We start from the raw sequence: 23,272 nt of genomic DNA, 5'->3' as shown, positions 1-23,272 counted from the left end.
ATTTCTCAAAGTGCGTACATCACGGAGTCATGGAACAAACGTACGCACAGAAAATGCGTAGAAGTAAAATAAAGAAGAAAAAGCCTCTCTCAGATATGAAATCTATAAATCGAAAGTTATCGTGAATTGGCACGCAGCTGAACAGTTTCAGATTTCCACCTTTTAATTATATCTAAATAATGTCATTGATATATGAAAAAGCACCGGTCAACATCTAAATCCTTTACAAGTGGCAAGAATGAATTACATTTCCCAAAACCTAGAACACTTGGGCAAGCAAAAGTGTGTACGTCTGCTCAGACCTTGATGTGGCGCTAAACACTTTTCAATGTCAAAGACCGTTTTTATAAATATGAACGTTGTCTTGGATTTTTGCGTACACGCCATTACGATAAAATCTGCGTGTATAAACGTTTTATATATGAGGCCCCTGATGTGGACCACTGTTGTGATTTTCAAAACATCCATCCATCCATTTTCTACCGCTTATCCGAACTACCTCGGGTCACGGGGAGCCTGCGCCTATCTCAGGAGTCATCGGGCATCAAGGCAGGATACACATTTTCAAAACATAAAACCATAAAATAAGTCAAATGGCAACAAACTGTGGGCTTTAATTGTTTTAATCTGTTCACTTTGTCTGTGGAAGACAACTATTTCCAGCGCAAAAAACTAACAAGGCTATATTTAGTGGTTCAAAACTGTGGAAAAGTCTCCCTGCTGTAAACTGCTGAGGGGGGCAAATAATGACTGTGAGGGTATAATGTGTACCTACATTATTAGCTAGTTAACGGGGTTGCTGGGACATTACGCAGTAACAGGAACGTCTGTCAAAAAGCGACCTCTGCGTCAGGCGGTTACAGCAGAGCAACACATCCCTCCAGACAGGAGGAGGATGAATGAAAACTAGCGGACGTTAAGATGAATGAATGATGGGATAGATCTGTCCTGGTCACCTATCTCCTGCAGAGACAGCCAGTCACAGGACAGAAATGAGGCCAGGGGTCAAAGAGTGTAGGGAAAACAAGAAGGACAACAATACACAAACAAACGCTCATGTACTGCAAGTACAGATTTATGACAGATGGGATATCAGAAACACATCATCGTATGAATGAAAGTCCCTGACTTCACCAACGTTTGTCCACGGGACGTGACAGACAGGGAGAAGATGAGAAATGAGTCATTGTTACTCTGTTGGTCAGGAACTGGGTACTTCTGCTCTCTCAGATATGTGAAAAGTCATTATTCTTCACAGCTTTCACTGACAGCACTATATTATAATGTGTCGACCGGTAGTGATTTTGCCATGCTGTTTATTATGTTACGAGTTTCAAATGTGTAACTGGAGTAACAAATGATTTCTTTTATAGCTTGGGGTTCACTTCTCTCAGCTCTGGAAAACAGAATCACAGAATTAGTGAGTGAAAAAGCGAACCGCCATCTTCGTCTCCGAATCTCTGTCTCTTTATTACAAATTTCAATTTTACAAAACAATAAAACATTTCCCAAGTGTAATCATGTTTCAGTATACATTTGTTAATTTCAATTTAAACATTACAGGTTTTCTATACTCTCCACAGATCAGTGAGCAACATCTTTCATACTCACATTCACAGAAAATAATTGTGTCTTTACAAAAATCAACATCACTCTTTTGTTAAAGTGCAATAATATCAAAAGGATAAATCATGTCTTATACTTAGATATATTTGTTTTCTTTTCTTTTTTTTACCTCAGGAATCCACCATAATACTAATGTAATCATGAATCATAAACCCTCTTTGGCTGTAAATGAATTACAATAATGACTTTAAAGTCAACACATGAATCACCATACACGTAGGGAAAACTGTTTAACTTACTATACCTTTTTTTAAACCCAGGACAGTCACCAAACTGCTTCCGTATAACATTAGGAAATAACTCCCCTTTTAGTTTTAAACAACATACCCCCATTAACATCTTATCTTAACATGAAGTGGCATATATAGTCTGTCAGGATACCTTAAAAACCCGAAACAAATCGTTATTAGAGTGAGAGGACACCAGCACACAGATTCACACATACGGTCACCATATACACGCCTCTTATTCGGCCGCTAGCGTAATTGTTGACAAAATGTGCTTCCCGCGATTATAGCCTAACGTGGCTTTTTAACTCAGCTTCACACGTCAAAAGTTCCATCACCAACTCATCACAGTTTCAATACGCGACATCCACTTCAGGAGGAAACTCAACCTTACAATTTTTACAGAATACTAACCTGGAAAACAGAATCACAGAATTAGTGAGTGAAAAAGCGAACCGCCATCTTCGTCTCCGAATCTCTGTCTGAGAGAAGAGGAAGGCGTCCGTCATCTAGGTAACGTGGTGTAACGATACCTACTCTTTGGTTCCGCTTTGTTTGGTTCCCCCCCAAACTAATATTGTTTTCATAAATAAAAGTTTCAATTATACTAAAACGCTGATGGTTACTGTGTTCTCACGTAAGGGTGCATCACACACTCCCCAACAAATAAAAGTGGCTCCTGACACAAGATATTTTGAACAATTCCACTCTGAACCTTTACACACCCCATTTTTTTTTCAAACACCTAACTCTCAATTAGTGTATCCTATATGTTCTAGAAAAAGTGTGTTCCAGATCTCATCTGGTGAGTATATAATGTATGTAATTGTCTTTCAGGATATCTCATCCACATTGGGCTGGGTATGCAACAGGTAAGTAAGGGTATGGGGCACTGAACGAGGGTTGGAGGTGGTGGAGGTATGGTGGACCAAGACACTGGTAAGCACACTGTACTGGCTGGATTCCGACTGCACTCACAGTGGGCCTCGGGTGATAAGCGGGTTGACCCAGGGATGGGTAAGTAAACACATAACTTGGCCGTCTTCCTCTCGTGGACTGTCTCAGTGGGATCTGATGTTCAGGTTGTGGTCTGGGAACATTGTTCTCTTGATGGACAGCAGGCAGTTTCTCTTGAACGGTTGTAGGTTGAAGCTGCTCCATGCCATGTTCATCCTCGCTGGATGTTCCCTGTTCCTCATCTCGAACACTCTCCCTGTCCTGTTCAGATTCTACATGAATCGTTTCTCCCAGATGGGTCTCATTCTGTTCAGATCTATCTTGGTAGTCGGGGGTAACATGCGGCACAGGTAAGTAACTTCCCGTTCTTGGTTTCTCCCTCGGTATTCGCAACCAGTAACGAGGCACACCTTCCTCTTCCTCAGAGTCACTTATATATGGGCCCGGTGCCTCATGTGTCGGTTTCGGGATGTCTGAGGCTCTCTTCTTCCGCTTTTGTGACTCAGATGTGTTGGTGGTCGGGTTCTGAAGAGGCTCTATAGGTAAGTCATTGACTTGCATCAGGAGGTTCCTGTGTAGTGTGCGAACTGGTCGGCCTCCCGCCTCCGGGCTTACTTTGTAGACAGGATTATCTCCCACCTGTTCTCTCACAATGTAGATGAGCTGCTCCCAGTACGATCTAAGCTTTCCAGGCCCCCCTCGTTCACTGAGATTGCGTACAAGTACTCTGTCCCCAGGCTGAAGAACCACACCTCTGCTCCGTTTATCGTAGTATGTCTTCCCTTTGGAGCTGGACTGTCGACTGTTTGCGTTTGCTATTCGGTATGCCTCCACCATTTTTCCTGCCCATTTCTCAGCATATCCTTTTGGTCCATTAGTTTCAGCTCCTTTGTCTGTTATGAGGCCAAAGAGGATGTCCACTGGTAGGCGAGGATGTCGGCCATACAACAAATAATACGGGGAGAAACCTGTGGCCTCGTGCCTCGTACAATTATATGCCTGGAGTACATGGGGCAGGTGGTCCTTCCAATTCTCTTTCTCTTTCTCTCCCAAGGTGCGGAGCATTTGCAATAGCGTGCGATTGAATCTCTCTGCAGGATTGCCCTGGGGGTGATACGGAGAGGTTCTCGAGTGGGCGACACCAGCTGATTGCCTGAGAGTTCTGAAGAGCTCATTCTCAAACTCTCGACCCTGGTCATGGTGTAGTTTGGCCGGGTATCCAAATCTGGGGATGAAATCATTGAAAAGCCTGTCAGCAGCTGTCTTACCAGCCTTGTTTTTCGTGGGGTAGGCTTGCGCGAATCTGGTGAAGTGATCAACCACTACAAGGATATACTCGTATCCACCTCTGCAGGTTTCCAGGTGAAGGAAATCGATGCACACCAACTCAAGGGGCGAATTTGATGTTATACTTCCCATTGGTGCTCTTTCATATGTGGCTGGCTTTTTCTGTTTAATGCAAGAGCACTTCCTGGTCACATACTCTTCTATCTCCTTCTTCATGAAAGGCCAGTAGAATCGCTCCCTCGCTAGGTTCAGAACCTTTTCAACGCCAACGTGACACATGTTGTTGTGCAGTTGGGTGAGCACTTTTCGTTTGTAGGTGGCGGGCAGGACCAGTTGTTGTCGACCTGCACTCTTCCTGTAGAGAAGGTCATTCTCTATGTATAATTTGCTCCACTCTCTTGACAGCCTCCTTGCGTGTGTGTCCATTTTCTCTTTATCATCCTCTGTTAGTGGTGAGTCGTTTTCCTTCAACCCCATAACTTTCCCAATGGCGGGGTCTTTTCTTTGTTCCCTCACAAGCTCTTCATGACTGATTTCCGGCAGATGCTCAACTTGAGGTTGGCTGTGGGATGTTAAGTTGAGGGCTGCCACCCAGGCCACATCTCCTTGTTGTCCTTTCCGGCTTCCTTCCCATACAGCACATACTGCCTCCTCCGATAACTCTTCCGAACATCCAGCCATGAAGGTGTCGATGTCCAGGGGGCAGCGTGATAAAGTGTCAGCATCGATGTTGGTTTTGCCGGGCCGGTACTTGATGTCGAAGTGGAAGTCAGCCAGCTGCCCCACCCATCGGTGACCTACTGCGTTGAGTTTGGCAGTACTCAGGACGTATGTGAGGGGATTATTGTCCGTGAAGACTGTGAAATGCGGGGCGTAGAATAAGTAGTCACGGAACTTCTCACATACCGCCCACTTCAACGCCAGAAATTCAAGCTTTCCGCTGTGTAGGTGATAATTTTGTTCCGCTGATGTTAGCGTGCGTGACCCGTATCCAATCACCCTCAACTTCCCATCCTGGTTCTGATAAAGAACTGCACCGAGACCTTTTTGGGAGGCATCTGTGTGGAGTGTGAAGGGGCGGTTGAAATCGGGATACGCCAACACTGGGGGTTTGGTCAGCCGGTCCACGAGCTGTTCAAGGATCTGTTGGTTCTGTATATTCCATTCTACTGGAGTACGGGAGGACGGTTGACTGCATTTCGTTTTTCCTCGTGGCGGTTTGGCTAGAGAGGTGCTGGGCTTCGACTGGAGCAGGTCGTATAGGGGTTTGGCTATGCGTGAGAAGTCCTGCACGTATGTTCGATAATAGCTCAAGAACCCAAGCAACTGCCTGACGTCCCCAACTGTCTGTGGCATCTTGTCTTTCAGTGCCCGCACTGCCTCAAGGTCTTTGGGGTCCATCTTTACCCCTTCTGCTGACACCAACCGACCAACATACCGGACCTCCTTGCGGAAGAGTTCGCATTTCTCCGGCTTCAGCTTTACCCCGTGGTGTTGCAAGGCTTGCAAGACTCTGCGTAGCACCTCTACATGCTCATCAAATGACCTGGAAAAGCACAACACGTCGTCAAGGTAAGGGATGCAGCATTCATCTCTCAGCGTGTCGAGCATACCTTCCATGCTCCTTTGAAAAGCCGCTGGGGCGTTCGATAGCCCGAAGGGTATTCGGACCCATTCATATAACCCCCATGGAGTTATGAATGCGGTCAGGTACCTTGATCCTTCGGCGATAAAGCCTTGATGGTAGGCTTTCCCCTGATCAAGGATCGAAAACCAGGCATATCCTCCCAGAGAGTCAGTGAGGTCCTGAATTCTGGGAAGAGGGTGACGGTCTGGCACAGTTTTGTTGTTGAGGAGCCGGTAGTCAACACACAGGCGTAAGGACCCATCTTTCTTCCTTACACAAATGACAGGAGCTGAATAAGGCGACTGGGACTTCACAATCCACCCTTTAACTAACAGCTCCTGGATGTACTCCTTAACCTCCCTGTATAGTGGTTTTGGGATGGACGCGTAAGCCCTCTGCACTGGGATGTCATCCTTAGTCCTGATCTCCATCTGTAGGGAGGGGATGCACCCTATGTCGTCGCTGTCACGGGCGAATGCTCCACTTTCTTCATAGAGCACTTCCTTTACAGACTGTTGTTGGTCAGGGCTGAGGTGACTGATGTCAACAGGAGGAAGCCAGGATTCGGGTGGAGAAGTGCTGGAAGAAACGACTCCCTTAACCTCGACTGATGTCATCTTTCTTGGTGTGGAATCAGCCTGATGTGACTCTGGTGCATCAGTCTCAAGGACCTTGATAACATGTTGTATGGTTCCCAGAGAGGTTCTACCCGGCAGGGTGACCTCATGCTTTGAGTGATTAGAGATGGGCACCTTCACATAGGGCCGTCGGGTGTTATTGATTTCCAAGAGGCCTTCTCCTACACTCAACTGCCCTAAGACAACGCTTTCCTCTGTTGGTTCGTATAGAACAATGGGGTTAGAGGCGTCAAAGTTTGGAGGCACTCTACACCATACATGAGCTGTTCTGCCTGGGGGAATGATGACATGGTCTTGGCCCACCCTTATAGTAACAGGATCACAGTATGTACTAGGAGGCACCTGGATGGAATTTACAATGACCTCTACCTGTTCCTCCTCTATTCCAAATGCACTGCGGAGAAGGTTGACAACCGTTGCCACTGCATCGCCCGAGGACTCTTTCCTTCTGATGATCTCCTGGAGTACATTGGCTCCTAGAAGGGGATGGGACAGTGGCAACGGGCTGACTAGGAAAGGGACCTGTATTGTGAGATTGGGGTCTTCATTCCCTGCGAGATTGACAGTGAGCTCAACCCATCCGCTGTAGGGGACGGCATGGCCAGTGACTGCATAGACGCCAAGTTCTTCCTCTAAAAGCTCAGAAAGGGGTCTCAATATGTGATTAGGAATGTGAGTGTCAGTCCATTGTTGGTCAATTATGCTCACCTGCGAGCCTGAATCAAACAGGACTGTAACTGGGTATCCGCCAATCAAACATTTCAGCAGACTTTTCTTCCCAATTAGGAGTGCCTTGCAAGTGATGTTACTCTGGTCGGTCAGTGCATGTGTTTTTTTTTGTTTGTTATGCTTGAGGTGTCTTGTTATTTGTTTGTTACTTGTAACTGTTTGGGACTGCAACTGCTCAACGGTCTCTGGGCGTCCCTCCACAAAGACCGAGCCCCGTTTCCCTGCAACCTGACTTGTTGAAGACATCCCACTGCTCTGTGTCCTGCCCCTCCACACACAAAGCAATGGTTACACTCCTGTGCATTCTGTTCAGTACATTTCGGGCAACGAGCTGTCCTTCCTCTCACCTGGACTGCAGGTTGTCCCAGCTGTGGTTGGACAGGTCTGCTGGGAGTTGGCTGAGAAGGAGGGTAAGACATCCGATTATTTGCTGTCCGCTGCTCGATCAAAGAAGCCACCATGTGTGTCAGGGTCTCCACCTGAGAAGTGAGCTGTTGTATTGTCTGGAGATTTTCATTATCTGGTGCTATATCCCGCGACTTGTTATTGTTGTAACGGTCTCCCGTCTCAACCTTGGCGCTGTGTGCTTGTGCTAACTTTTGTCGGGGGGGTTGACCCAGTCTGCGCTGGTGTTCATTTTCATCACTTATTATTTTCATGACTTGACGAAGGATTTCCTCATCTGTGACTTGACTGTTCGAGATTAGAGGCCTCAGTCTCTGCCGGAGGTCAGCTTGTTTTGTCCCCAACCCCTGATAGATGGTATGGAGGAACACCTCCTGGATGGTCTTGGGATCATATGCAATGTCTGCACTGGCCTGTCGGGTCTGAAAAAGGATTTTCTGTTTGAGCCCAATCATACGGTAAAGAAATTGCTGTGGTGATTCTTGGTCTAATTGCCTGGCACACATCAGTTCCTGGAACATCTCAGTTGTTGCTTTCTCTCCGAGGTGAGACCTGAGGAAGCCTTTGAGTTCAGATACCGTGATAGAATCTTTGTTCACAAGCATATCTTTAAATGCCCCTGGTTTGATGATCCTCAACACCCCTCTGACCACCTCTGCTTCTGCAAAGCCCTCCTTCACTCCCTCGTCGATTTGTTTGCTGATATTGTTGTAGTTTAAATCAGAGTTCTGATCTCCAACCTGACCACCATGTACTTTGAAGTCCCTGCGCTGCACGTAGGAGAGGTCCTTAAGTATTACTGGTCTCTCTGAGATCATCTGTGGCATACAGTGGAACTCTGCCTCACTCTGGTGGGGGTAAGTTGTGGGTGATGGGGCCATCGTAGATTCACTTCGTCTGAGTTTCTCACCCAGCTCTTCATACACTTGTCTCAGTTCTTCTAATGTCTGTGTTGTTGTATTGGTATGAGTGTTATGATGGGGTTGTGTCAGACTAACTGTGTTGTTAGAGTGAGAAAGAAGTTGTGATGCAGAGGTTGGGATTGTAGTGGATGGACTGGGACTAGGTGTGACCTGTATGTTACCATCATTAAATGCACCCACCGGAAACTTAACAGGAGCATCAGCATTAATTACCTTACCTACCAAATCATTTAAAACCAACAACTGACCCATTCCCTCATCCTCAAGTCCTAGTAAGGAGTCAGATTGCATGTAGGAGATAACATAGTCCATACAGCCCTCTTCATCACTCGGACTCAACTCTTCTTCATGTGGACTATTGATTGCAATGTCTTTTGCAACCTGATAGATGTCGTTGTTTGAAAGTCTGAATAGTTGTTTCTTGATGCTCCATACTAATTCTTTACGAGTTGCTGACATAGTGTGTAGTCCTGATATTCCCTTGTGGTTTGTGAACTCAGTCAATCAGTGGTGAAGGGACTTAGTAAGAGGTGTGTATGTGTGTGTGCGTGTCGACCTCCCGATCACAGGTGAGCTCCTCTGGTAAGTAGCGTGCGCCGGCCTCAGGATCAGCAGTGCGGCTCCTAAGCAAGGTGGAGATCCCTTTTCTCTTTGGTCTCCCTCCTCGGACGCCCACGGGATAACCCCTGGCCTGCAGCAGCGTCTTGTCACCTTGGTCGTGTGGTTCAATTATCTCTGGATCTGCTCCTCCTATTGTTGTGATGAGGAGAGATCCCGGACGAGCCCCCACAGTTTGTTACGAGTTTCAAATGTGTAACTGGAGTAACAAATGATTTCTTTTATAGCTTGGGGTTCACTTCTCTCAGCTCTGGAAAACAGAATCACAGAATTAGTGAGTGAAAAAGCGAACCGCCATCTTCGTCTCCGAATCTCTGTCTCTTTATTACAAATTTCAATTTTACAAAACAATAAAACATTTCCCAAGTGTAATCATGTTTCAGTATACATTTGTTAATTTCAATTTAAACATTACAGGTTTTCTATACTCTCCACAGATCAGTGAGCAACATCTTTCATACTCACATTCACAGAAAATAATTGTGTCTTTACAAAAATCAACATCACTCTTTTGTTAAAGTGCAATAATATCAAAAGGATAAATCATGTCTTATACTTAGATATATTTGTTTTCTTTTCTTTTTTTTACCTCAGGAATCCACCATAATACTAATGTAATCATGAATCATAAACCCTCTTTGGCTGTAAATGAATTACAATAATGACTTTAAAGTCAACACATGAATCACCATACACGTAGGGAAAACTGTTTAACTTACTATACCTTTTTTTAAACCCAGGACAGTCACCAAACTGCTTCCGTATAACATTAGGAAATAACTCCCCTTTTAGTTTTAAACAACATACCCCCATTAACATCTTATCTTAACATGAAGTGGCATATATAGTCTGTCAGGATACCTTAAAAACCCGAAACAAATCGTTATTAGAGTGAGAGGACACCAGCACACAGATTCACACATACGGTCACCATATACACGCCTCTTATTCGGCCGCTAGCGTAATTGTTGACAAAATGTGCTTCCCGCGATTATAGCCTAACGTGGCTTTTTAACTCAGCTTCACACGTCAAAAGTTCCATCACCAACTCATCACAGTTTCAATACGCGACATCCACTTCAGGAGGAAACTCAACCTTACAATTTTTACAGAATACTAACCTGGAAAACAGAATCACAGAATTAGTGAGTGAAAAAGCGAACCGCCATCTTCGTCTCCGAATCTCTGTCTGAGAGAAGAGGAAGGCGTCCGTCATCTAGGTAACGTGGTGTAACGATACCTACTCTTTGGTTCCGCTTTGTTTGGTTCCCCCCCAAACTAATATTGTTTTCATAAATAAAAGTTTCAATTATACTAAAACGCTGATGGTTACTGTGTTCTCACGTAAGGGTGCATCACAATTACTTCACATGTGTACTAGTGGACAGCTTCACACCATCCCACATGACTGCTTGAGTGACATTACATGATGTCCATTGACAATTGAGTGGATACAAATGTTTTTTTTACTGTGGCACAAGCTGTTTCCCCACAGATTCCAGGCTGTTGCTTTGAAAATAATTATAAAAGCATGAATTGAATCTAACTGTGATAAAAGACTTCGGTCATTTCGTTCGTGAGAGTCAGTTGCCAGGTTTCCATTACAGATTTATACGATATTTTCTAAATGTCCATTAAAAGAAGCATTTCGGAATGAATGCGTTTCCATTAAATAATGTTATATGCGATTAGAATGTATTTTGTTTCTTCTCGTGATAAGTTATTCTGGCCATACTTCTTCTTTGTAGGTTTTATGGCAGGTTGCAAACCAACTTTAGTGCATATTGCCACCTACTGTTATGAAAGAGTCTATATTTCCTTATATATTTTCCTATTACCTCACTTTTCCTTATAAATCTCAATACTGCTGCACTCACTCTGTTTTTTCCAAATGTTCTATCAAAACTTGTAAATACACTTGTAAATACGACAAAACGTGTTTCCATTGCAGTTTAAATATGTCTTTAAACTAGTGCTGGGTCGTTAACGTGCTGCGTTAGCGTGAGACTCTTATCGCGCGATAAAAAATATGTCGCCGTTAATCTATTCTCAAAGTTGGGTTGGGAGCTGGGTCTATACTATGCAAGCTATGATGACTTTCACCTTGATATTTTAGCGCGGATGTATACCTAGCTGAATTGCACTGTACCGGGTGAGAACGAGATTTTTCAACTCGCGTGATTCGCGTCATTCGCGCCACCTCATCATCACATTCGCGTTTGGTCTGAACACAACATAACGTTACTGTGGAATTACCACATCAAACGTGACGTGCTAGCATGGATGCAGCTTTGAAGCCGCCGGGTTGCTTCAGGGAAAATTTATTTTTAAGAAGCTTCCCAATGGAAACATCGACAAGCCTAAGGTTGTTTGCACCTTGTGCAATGCGGAATTCGTTTAAAAATAAAAAACTTTCTCTCAACATGTAGTGGTCTAGCTTTAGCTGAAACCAGTAAATTTGTATTAGCACCTAATGTATTATGGCTCCTGTATGACATATCGCTTGTTGCTCCCTAACTCTTTGTAAGTTGCTTTGGATAAAAGCGTCTGCTAAATGACTAAATGTAAATGTACTGTAGGAGCTCTTCTACTTCAACAAGTACATCTTATTGAACAGAATTTATTTTCATCACCAATTATCATAGTAGAACAGCTTTCTCAAGCAGTTTGTGATGCATTCTGGAAACAGGAGATGAGCCCCTGGTCTAATGTGCCACCTGGCTTGATACACCCGTTCACAAAGACTTACTTTTAGTCATTATTTGGGTAGCACACATATTCTGAATGCCTTCGGCAGAATTCAAATGAGCCATTTTAATCTAGATCAATCTAGATTAATTGCAAAATTCATCTAGATTAATCTAGATTAAAAATAAAAAATCTATGCCCACCACTACTTTAAACTGACATTAGTCGTAGTTTAGTCTGGTCCACGTCAGTTTATGTCAAGTGTTGTAATAATCCAGTTTAGATGTTTATTTTTGCCTGTCGAGTCTGTGATTTATATTTCCCTTATCATTGTTGTTTTACCCCCTCGTGGGTTTTTGTTTTGTGTTTTGTGCTTTATATTTAAGTCAGTGTTTTCCACCACCTCCTGTCTGCAATTGGATTCTCTGCCGTGCACAATCATGACAGTATCACAAAAAAACACCTCTCGTTTTTGTGAAATTTACTTGTTTTCATTTCAATTTGCAAATTTGTAAGGTAAAGGAAACACAGCTATTGAAAGGACAGTTAATATGGTGCTGATGTGTGCGATCCCAACCTAATTTAAGCAGCCAGCCCTCTCTGTCCGGGTTAAAGAATGTGTGAGTGAGGTCATTTCCATCATCCTCTGGGATTTTGAAGGGCTCGCTCTTGATGCTCTCATACAGGTTCTGTAGAGGGAGAGACATGGACATTAGTGATGATTATACTGTAAGACTCACATGCAGCTTTAGGTTCAGTCAGACGCAAAGAGCTCCAAAAATTATCAACTGGTAAAAACGGTTTGAGAAAGCATGAAGATAGAGATGTTCGGCTTTTTAACATGCAAGGTCAACAGTCTGATACAGCTGTAACCTAAGGGTAACATTTTTACAGAAAATCTCTATTTTGGCGATGGAGAACAGAGAAACTCTCAGGGACCTTAAATGACATAAGGGTATGTAAATGAAAATTCTGTCATGAAAATTTACTCACCTTCGAGTTGTTCCAAATCTGTTAAAATTCAGATGAACAGAGAGAAAGATATTTGGAAGACGGCTTATAACCAAACAGATCTTGACTCCCATTCCATTCCATTCCATCTTCTACCGCTTATCCGAACTACCTCGGGTCACGGGGAGCCTGCGCCTATCTCAGGATCTTGACTCCCATAGTATGAAAAATAAAATGGTAGTCAAAAGTGCCTCGGAACTGTTTTCTGTCCTACATTCTTCTTTTGTGTTTAACAAAACAAAAAATATAGACTTTTTCCTACAATGGAGGTCAATGGGTGCTGAGATCTGTTTGTTTATAAGCATTCTACCAAGTAACTTTCTGTGTTCAACAGGACAAAGAAATTTATACACATTTTGGAACAACGTAAAGGTTTTCATTGGGTGAAGTATCCCTATAAAGCACTGTCACGCACAAGTATTTTGTTACTTCACGTCACATGACCAACAGTGCAAATGTTATTGGTAGTGTTTATCAAAGTGCAATGGAAAAGTTGTTGTTTCCAGGAATAGAGCTCTGAGAGATTTAGAAAAAAAAATCTCTTCCCATTTCTTAAAAGAAGCAGTTTTGACAAAAGTAAATATATTTTAATGGATATGTATGACCGGTTTTCCAGCATGTACAATTTCATTATTACCTCCCATCTGTTTTTATTTTGTTGTTCTTAAAAGGGAGGAAGTCATTATGACAACATGATGTATGCTGTTATCAGTGGATAAATGAATAATACACGACTTGAGCTTTGTAAATAAAAAGTTGCTGCGGTGACGAGAGGCGTTACCCTGAGGAGCTCTTCCGGCAGATCTCCTCCCTCATTGATGCCTCTGTTCATGGAAATGAAACGCTCTACAGCAGGTTTATCTCTGACGTTGGGATTGTGAAGGCTGGTGTTCAACATGATGATGGCAAAGGACAGCACATAACATGTGTCTGCAAACACAAAACCAGACTTCAGTTAAAACAACACAATGGCTTTAAAATGTTGTTTGCGGTCCAAACATATTTCAGCAAGACATCTTTTTGGAATTCTGTTGACTTGTATCTTATTGTTCGTTGACTCTTCAACTAGCAAAAATGAACACAACAGGAAAAACTTTCCTTGTAATGTTTCTATTGAACTTTGTTTGTTTTTGTATCATGTAAAGGTAATTTTTCTTCTCCCAGAATGCAGTATTATGCTTAAACACTAAGACTCGAAACATTTGAGATGTTCAGGTCAACGCAAAACACTGTATTTGAGGCAGCTGTTAGTTTCACTTGTTGAAGACACATGCCTGACATGAGCTTGGGTTTACAGTCGGTGGTGACAATGTGGGTGGGAAACGGAGCCATAGAGTTGTTTTCTCTCAGCCTTGGTCTCCCAGTCTTCCAGTTTACTTTCTAAACAAATCCTGACGTGAGCTCTTAACTCCAACAACTGGCACTGAATAAGTTTCTGCCCTGCCAGCAGTCAGATCCGGCATTACCACACATGTCAGTATGTGGTCCAAATGCATGAGTAACATTAAACCTTCATTATTTCAGCTCTGTGTTTGAGACACGTGGGGCAACAGACATCAGACTACCCGTTTCATTACCTCAACATTAGAACACAAAACCACTGGGACATTTCTTGAAATATCTTATTTTGTGTTCCACAGGTTTTGTAGCACATGAGGGTAAATATGACAGAATTTTGTGTCACTTTAGCATATTAATATTCATAACAAAAAGCTCTACCACTGTGATGATATTAATCCTAAGATTTTTAGGCTAGGGGTGTGGGTTTGCTTCAGAACAAGGTAGTCTTCCCCTACCATCCAACATTTAAGAAACTTGCATGTGCCCTTGATGTACTTAGACAGTTCTTCATTACATTTACATTGTCATTTAGCAGACGCTTTTATCCAAAGCGACTTACAAATGAGGTAAACAATAGAAGCATTACTTGTGGCAGTTTGTAATGGCTTAAAGATTTGTTTTCAAATGTCTGTGCAAAAGAAATACGTCCTTTGCTGAAATCCCATCTAACCTGTGGACTGGAAGACTCCAGGGTTGCATTGGCAGTACCGGGATGCAAACGCCTCCATCATTCTGTCGATCTTCTGTGCTTCACCAGGCAGTCTGAAACTCCAGAGAAACTGCCTGTGTGCAGAGCGCCAATCCATCGTGATATCATTCATAAATCAATCTCAAGATTACATTTCAACCCAAAGTCAAAAGAAACAACCAATTGTCTTTTGCATGAAGAAATATATTTGCACAGTGACATTGTTTTCCTCACAAATTTACCCCTAAATTCTTATTACTATAATCCTATAATGTATAGCATACTATGTCTAAATGTCAGATTTTGTCTCTAGTTCTATACATTGTCTTTTCAATGGTGATTTATTACTATAGTCTTTATTTGAACACAAATGAATGTGCAAACGCCTGGGATGCATATCAACTGGCAAATAAACTTGCCTTGCCTAAACTGAAATCCTTATATGGAAAAAGTGTAATAATGTATTTTTCGCATTAAAATAATGATTTAGTGTCAAATTAAACATTTTTACAGTGCAAATTATATTATTAATTTTAGAAATTCTTTAAATGTTTTGTTTGTGGACATGTGTAAATGTATGCAAAATCGAAACTAATTCATATTTCTACATTTTCATGAAATAATTATGAACTACAAACAATAGTTCTGTGTTAGATTCTAGTGTTTTTCCCACCTGAGAGCCTGAACGAGGTTGAGGTCGGCAAATTCATGAAGCTCCACAAAAGCCTGAAGCACTTTGATGTTGAAGTCATCGCTATTAGAAAACACACAAACACAGGACCTTCTATAAATCAAGATTGATTACTTGTCTTTAAAGAATAACAAATCCACATTTGAGGTCTTCCCAGATGTTTGAGAACAGTCATTGCGGGCGAGTCAATTGCAACCTGTAAAATTGCATTTTTCCATTTTAAGAATATATCCAAATTACGTCATATGCTGTCACTGTCAGATGCAGAGAAATTAATTCATGCATTCATGACATCAAGACTAGATTACTGTAATGCACTTCTAGGTGGTTGCCCTGCGGGCCTATTACAAAAACTGCAACTGGTTCAAAACGCGGCAGCTCGAGTTCATACACATACAAAAAAGTATGAGCATATAACCCCGGTTCTGTCAACCTTGCACTGGTTACCTATAAAGCATCGCATTAACTTTAAGATCTTGCTTATTACCTATAAAGCCCTACATGGTCTAGCGCCGCAGTATTTGAATGAACTTCTATTGTATTACAGACCTCCACGTACATTACGCTCTCAGACGTCCTGTCAGTTGGTAATACCTAGAATTTCAAAATCAAGTGCATGTGGTAGATCCTTTTCTTATCTAGCGCCTAAACTTTGGAATATTCTTCCCTGCTCGGTCCGGGAAGCAGACACACTCTGTCAGTTTAAATCTAGACTAAAGACTCATCTTTTTAATCTTGCATACACTACACCTCCATAATATTAATCCTCAAAGGATTTAGGCTGCATTATTTAGATCAACCGGAACAAGGAACACATCCAACAACAGATGATGTACTTGTTGCATCAAAGAGTGCAGAACAGTACTCTACTCTCAGCCAGTCTTGTCTCTATGTTCCAAGGTTACCGCAGGATGCAGTTCATGCCCAGACCTGATGGCAGAGCTGAGAATGGGAAGCGGTGACCTGACAAGAGCTAAGAGGATAGAGCTGGATAAAGGACGCGACAACTTTGTTTTTCCTACAACATTTCAAATACTATTAGATTGTTAATGATAATCTTAAATCCTTAATTTTTATATTTTTACTAAGCCGTGTTGTGCAAGCACTGTTGAGCTTGTGCAGAGGCAGCAGCTTTTGCCAGAGGGGTACTGGAATCCCCTGGTTGGGCCTGGGTTCCCCTGAGGTTTTTTTTCTTGATGGGAGTTTTGGGTTCCTCACCACCTTTTGCATATTGTTTTGCACTATCTGCCTGGCCAGGTGGGCTGCTTTAGAATTCATACTTGTATTCAATGTGTCTCATGTACAGCTGCTTTGTAACAATGAAAATTGTAAAAAGCGCTATATAAATAAAGTTGAGTTGAGTTGAGAGGTTCTACCTGTTCTCCAGAGAAACACGTGTTGCATTTCTGAGCTGCTGTTCAGCTCACTAAATCCATTTCTGTCATGAATTAAGCACACAAAAATACAGAAGAGGTTTACCGTTCTCCTAGGTAATCCCCAATAATGGTTTTGTTCAAGCCCTCGCCTTTATAGAGGAACTGTGCGATGTCTTCGGGGGTGTGCTGCAGGAGGTCATTCTCCAGAAGAAACTGAATCCCCTGAAGATTTCATTGACAAGGTTTTTGGTTTAACTTTATATACGTCAGGGAAATCACATAAATTAATGTTTTTTCAGACTTAATTTAATCCAAATCAATTTACAGTATTTTCAGGCTTTTAATTTGTATCAGTAAAATGTGTTCTATGGGAATCGAACCCATGATCGTTGACTCTTATTTACCAACTGAGTTACAGGAACGGACAAAAAAACTTCACATTTACAATAATCATGGGACATGTCGCAAAATGTATTGCTCAGAACAAAAACTTTAAGATGAATGTTAACACATTTTGATGAATTTTATGAAAGTGGATGAAAATGACCTATCTAGAGATTCAGGGTTGTGTAACGATGACAAGAACTGACCTTTTTGGGGTCCATGTTGAATTTTTTTCTTCCCATTGCAATTTGTTTGTTTCTCTGCGTCGTTTTGCTTTAAACAAAAGTTAAGAATGTCTCAACAACAATCCTCCAATAAGAATGAATGCAGTCAAAAAACGTTTGAGATTTATCTCCAGATACAATGTGCCCTAAATTCAGTTGAACGCACGAGCCAAACTCTCCTGGACAGCTCTCAGAACTCTAAACAGTCCTGTTTACATCAAGTCCCATTCACATAAGAGCCTCATCTTCTAGCAGTTGTTAAGTAAAGGGTCCAGAACATTTATTAGATCAAGAAAAAAACTAAGGAATAATTTGATACTTCATGACTTAAGTCCTTAAAAACATTGACAGCCAATCAAAATCCAATTAAAGGAGGTATTAAATAAAATAAAAAAATTTACCCAAGCTTTTGCTATATAAGAGGGAATCGTATTCACGCAAGTGTTAGAACTAAAAACGCCAGATAGTCGCTCTATAGCAAGCAATAAACAAACATGCCGTTAAAGATAGCTAAATATTGTACCACCCTGGTTGTGGAAGAATACAGTCGCTGCAAAACCTTCCTCCGGTTCCGATACTAGGGATGCGGGGTTAAAGTTTATTTTTAAAGACGTTACAGCTCATGTGGGAAAAACATGGAGCGTTTATCCGTTTAATTTCTTTTAGGATTCCTTTGTGAACAAGGCACAGGCGTCTGTTCAGCGTCTGTTCATGAAGGCAGCCCAGAGAAACAGACAGACAACGTAACAGAAGTCTATTTGAATTATAAACAGAGAGTGTCTTTGCAAAAACAAATCACATATTAAAACACTAGTAATCAGAAGTTGTTGAAAGAGAAAATTAAACTTACATCTATACAAAACTATGCTCCAACGGGCGTTTCGGCCTACAATTTATTTTTTGGAGCTGAAGCCTTCTAGACCAATTACGTTTCTCACATGTTGTTATGGAAAAGACAGGTCTCTGTCATTGGTTAGCTGGCGAAAAGGAACTTGACGTAGGGCATTTTTTTTCAGAAAAGTTGAACTTTTTTTAAACCTCAGAAGACGCTCTGAGCTGCAGAAAAAGATGCCGGCACTGGCGTTTAAAAAGGCACTCAAGACGTTTTTGAAAAAAAAACGTTTTACTCCATAGGATTATAATGTGAAACAGATGCTAGCAGCTTGAAAAAGAAGTGTGAACACGGGCTTACATTGAATTAAACTATACATTGTTTCTGAATATGTTTTGACAGAAGTAGTTATTTTATTATTGTTCTTGGTCTGAACAGGCCTTTAATCTGTACGGCCATAAGCACAAACAGACTTTTCTCATCAAGTGTCAGGCCAGGTGACACTCTGAACAGAGGTCTAAACTAATGTCTACAAAAGAGCTTTGGTTGATCCTTGGGAAAACATTTCCCATCATTCTCACCTATCGCCAACACTCGTGAGCTGCTCGATTTCTGTCATGACTTCAGCGATCTCAAACTTCAGCCTCTGTCAAACACAAAGTGTTAGTCAAACACTGACTCACCTCAGCAGTCCAGTGGTTTCATAAAAAACTTTTGTAAAGAGAACTAAAATTTGTATCACATATCGCATTATATTGTGGTTAATATCGGTAACTTGCTGTGGCTGATATGCAGGTTAGTTTGTTATAAACGGATTGCAAGTCGGACACATTGCATTGTGGGATACACTCTTAAAAATAAAGGTGCTTCAAAGGTACTTCAGATGGTGGTCTAGTGGGTTAAACCACTGAAATGGTAAATCAAAGGTTGCTGGTTCGATCCCAGCAGCCACCACCAGTGTGTCCTTGAGCAAGACACTTTACTCCATGTTGCTCCAGGGGGATTGTCCCTATAATAAGTGCACTGTAAGTCGCTTGGATAAAAGCGTCTGCTTAATGTAAATGTACTTCATAGGAATGCCATAGAAGAAGCATTTTTGGTTCCACAAAGATCCATTCAGTCAAAGGTTCTTTAAAGAACCATCTCTTTCTTACTTGTCATCTGAAGAACCTTTTATCGCCAGATGTTAAAGGTTCTTTAAGGAACCAAAATGTGTTGAAGAACCTTTTCAAGCACCTTTTTTTAAGAGTGTACAGAATTTGCAAATTATAGTTTTCTTTTCTGAAGGGATTTCAGACATAAAGAAAGTATGCATACAATGCAAAATGCTGCATGCTGCAGAATTAGTAGGCGGTGTATATTCTATACCGAACATCTATACCAACATTTGTGCTTTATGTAAATGATGTGAAGCAATGATGCCAAAAAACGAATCAGTCTCACCTCAATATCATCGAGTAGTTCTTTTTTCCTCCGGCGTATGTTGGATAGTTCCTCTTTCTCATCCAGCGACAGGTCTTCAGGTACTGTTTCACAACACAAGAGCTGGACACCTGTGAATATATGTTTAAATGAGCAACGGTCAACCCCACAACAACAATGAAGCGCTGGAGGTCATATTCAAATCAACTACAAATGTGGGCCAAACGTTTCCCTCTCCATTCAAACTCCACAGACATTTCGGCACTGGTTGACAGACATAAAACAGCCGGCCAACCAAACCGTAACTTGCTATTTCGGTTTACAATATGCTTTAGACATCCATAAACAGACCGTGGGGTAAAACTACAGCAGGAATCAGATCAGCCCAGCCATGAACTTTACAACTAAATACTGAGAATGTGGTAAAATGAAGATTGTGCTTGTCAGCGTCAGCAATGACTTTCACGCGTGTCTCCCTTTCTAAGGCAATTAGTTACTTTAAATAAAAAACAATACTGTAGAAATCATCCTAAAATTGTCTTTAGGCGGTGGGTGTTTGTATCAACCACACCAGGCCTGTCTGCACACGGAGACTGCGTAAAGATGGTTTAGATTCATCCGCCATCTAGAGGAAGAAGTGGGTCACTTATGTATTTTAGCTGAAGCAGATTGTGGCGCTCTTTCTGCCAACTTTCTATTTCCATTGCATGGGAAGAAAAATCCCATCTGTATCACTGCGCTAAAGTGCTTTGATTTTAATCCTCCATTTTCACTATATATATTGTTGACCAATCCTAATCCAGGATACCTCATTTCTGGTGGCATTGGTCATTTCCACACAAGCAGAGCTGACACCAGCCAGAAAAGTTCAAAGTTCAAGGATATGTGAATGTTTTCCAATACGGCAAAAACCAGGCAGCACACAATGGTTTCGGAGTTGTCTTTCAATAAACACATTAAGAAGTGTTTATTGAGAGATTCCCCGCAGGCAATCCTACGTCTGTTGCGCAGAAATCCTGCATCATCTAAAATATTCTCATGCCAGAGAAAGAGAGAGGAAAATGTCTTTGATTGTTAGGCTGTTGAGCTCGGGGACAAATCCCCACTGTGTGTCAGAAATCACAGGGTAATGTGATATCACTCAGATGCATTAAACAGGACTTACTGTAGAGCACAACAATGGGAAAGGACATCTGGGTGCCAAAACAAGGTTCCTTGATGACATGGTGACGTTAATGTAAATTGCCTGAGAAGCAAGTGAATAAGAAAATGATTATACCGGTCACTTCAACCAGACAGAACACAGGCAGCATGTCGACATGAGCTGCATGATGTGATAGCTGTGGCAGCTCAACTGTATAAACTGCCTGGTGGGTTTAGATAAATCAGTCTGTGAAAGCAGAAGTAGTGCAAGGTACGCCATACGTCCATAACAGAAAAATCACTGTGTGATACATAACATGAGACTGCAGGTTTTGTATGGTTACTGTAGTAGTAACCAAATCATCATGAGCTGCTTTTGATGTAAAAGTCATTTAAAAGCTGGAATAACTTTTATTTTAGTCTACAATAAACAAGATCAGTTATCAAGCAATTAAAAAATACATTTACAGTCAGGTCCTTCGGCAACTAAAGGGTAATTGCAATAGGTTGTTTGCACATGACTAATCGCCACTGCACAAAGTGTAGATGGAGGGCAGCAAGTGATTTTCTCCATAGGAATTCACATCTTATCACAAACTCTAAATACCTATGTTTTGCGTTGATTTTCAAATCAGTTAAGCCATTGAAAAGGAGTGGACCAACATTCCACAGGCCTCAATCAACAACCTGATCAACTCTATGCGAAGGAGATGTGTTGCACTGTGTAATGCAAATGGAGGTCAGTGTCACACTAGATACTGACGGGTCATTGGACCCGCCCAATGGAGAAAAACTTCACATTTTAGAGTGGCCTTTTATTGTGGCCAGCCTAAGGCACACCTGTGCAATAATCATGTGTCTAATCAGCATCTTGATATGCCAAACCTGTGAGGTGGATGGATTATCTCTGCCAAGGAGAAGTGCACACTAACACAGCTTTATGAACAATATTTGAGAGAATTATGCCTTTTGTGTACATAGAAAAAGTCTTAGATCTTTGAGTTCAGCTCATGAAAAAGGGGGCAAAAGTGTTGCGTTTTTAATTTTGGACAAAGCTTTTGCTTTTATGAATGCAGAATATTTTATGTCATTTCACAGCTCTAGACCTCATCCATTTGTCTTTTGCAAAAAGCAAATTTCCTAACAATTAGCATATTTCCAAAAAAAGTGGAGTGTTCCTTTAATTCAACTTAAAAGTATTAGTCAACTCAACAAGTTTACTCAACTCGAGAAATTATTTTAAACAAATATTAATGTTAAAATATACATCTTTAATAGCATATTTAAATAAAGAGTGAAGATGTCCATTTTCAAAGTACTACTGTAACTGTATAGAATATTAAGTAAAAACTATAGGTACCAGTGTTTCTTCCTATTGTTGACATGAAATCAAAACTGACCCTATGGACGTAACATGCACCTGATCTCTCTGTGAAAGATTTGCAGGTTTTACTCTGTGTTCTCTGGGAACATCTACTGTAATAAATACAGATAGACATCCTGATATTCTCCAGCACTGCTTCAGGACAATGAAGAGGATGTATCTGCCGTACTGATTAGATAACTAACAGCAAAAATCGCAAGCACACAAACACAGTACAGCTTATCGCAGTGTAACCAACTTACAACCCACACTGGGGCCCTCTTTTCAAAAAACAACCCAGTCCTGCTTTAACTTCACAGATAAACAAATTCAATCCTTCATTATCTATGCAGTACGTACCATCACTTTCTGTCCATGTCTGTTGTTCTTTATGAGGCATGGCAGTCGTTAAAAGCAGCCCACATCAGAAGAGCGATGATATTTTCAGGTGCGAGTGTGATACGGCAGGTAAACAGTGTGTTTATGTTCGACTCTCTGTTTCTTTCAGCGCTCAAAACTCACCATGCACATAGTTTGCATACTTATTCCAACCGTTCAGGTAAAACCAGTTTGCTCACCCCTGCTATGACACATCGTCAGCCTTAAAGTATGTTTGCTCATCATGTGATCTCAAATATAGGCCATGTGTGTTCTGTTCGTATGAAAAACTCATATTCATCATGCTTCAAAATAATGTGACTCATTAATAGTAACAGAAAATCAACACAAGCAAATAGGAGTATGGGACATCAAACGGCGCCATGAACATATCACAGGGACATTCACAGGTTTAATGAAGTAATTTTTGTATTAATTAATAGCATGATAATTAAACGAAATTATGGCATACATCAGCATGGAGACGTTGCAAATGTGATATTTTCCTTAAACACAGTGTATCACTGGTCCATAGAAACCCACTTTACAATTGAGATTGTCAGTCTTTCAAATGTGGACTCCAGCTTTTCAGACAAAATGCTAATTTCCTGCAACATTTTCTATTAGTAGTCTGTGTTGATTACATGCGTTAGATGGACGTTTTATTTTTAACATGCTGTGTCAAACTAAAAAC

General features: G+C 41.5%; 1 protein-coding gene across 6 annotated transcripts in view; it reads right to left on the bottom strand.

Annotated features, from left to right (window-relative positions):
• The window catches only part of cyth3b (cytohesin 3b), a 44,684-nt gene that overhangs the window by 6,634 nt on the left and 14,778 nt on the right, over positions 1 to 23,272 (bottom strand). For 2 of the 6 annotated variants that reach the window (XM_056751717.1, XM_056751724.1), the window contains exons 1-9: positions 22,561 to 22,690; positions 19,716 to 19,825; positions 18,854 to 18,918; positions 17,423 to 17,489; positions 16,936 to 17,054; positions 15,439 to 15,519; positions 14,748 to 14,860; positions 13,518 to 13,666; positions 12,303 to 12,414 (exon numbers count right to left, since the gene is read on the bottom strand). In XM_056751717.1, coding sequence (XP_056607695.1) covers positions 12,303 to 12,414; positions 13,518 to 13,666; positions 14,748 to 14,860; positions 15,439 to 15,519; positions 16,936 to 17,054; positions 17,423 to 17,489; positions 18,854 to 18,918; positions 19,716 to 19,825; positions 22,561 to 22,600 — 856 coding nt within the window. In that variant the 5' untranslated portion in view covers positions 22,601 to 22,690. Of the gene's footprint in view, positions 1 to 12,302; positions 12,415 to 13,517; positions 13,667 to 14,747; positions 14,861 to 15,438; positions 15,520 to 16,935; positions 17,055 to 17,422; positions 17,490 to 18,853; positions 18,919 to 19,715; positions 19,826 to 20,859; positions 20,941 to 22,560; positions 22,691 to 23,272 lie in introns of those variants that run through there. The other 4 variants (XM_056751718.1, XM_056751720.1, XM_056751719.1 and 1 more) reach the window with 4 other exon arrangements.

The sequence above is a fragment of the Triplophysa dalaica genome, chromosome 7, assembly GCF_015846415.1.
Source record: "Triplophysa dalaica isolate WHDGS20190420 chromosome 7, ASM1584641v1, whole genome shotgun sequence".
NCBI lineage: Eukaryota > Metazoa > Chordata > Actinopteri > Cypriniformes > Nemacheilidae > Triplophysa > Triplophysa dalaica.
This window is presented reverse-complemented; position numbering and strand designations above follow the sequence as displayed.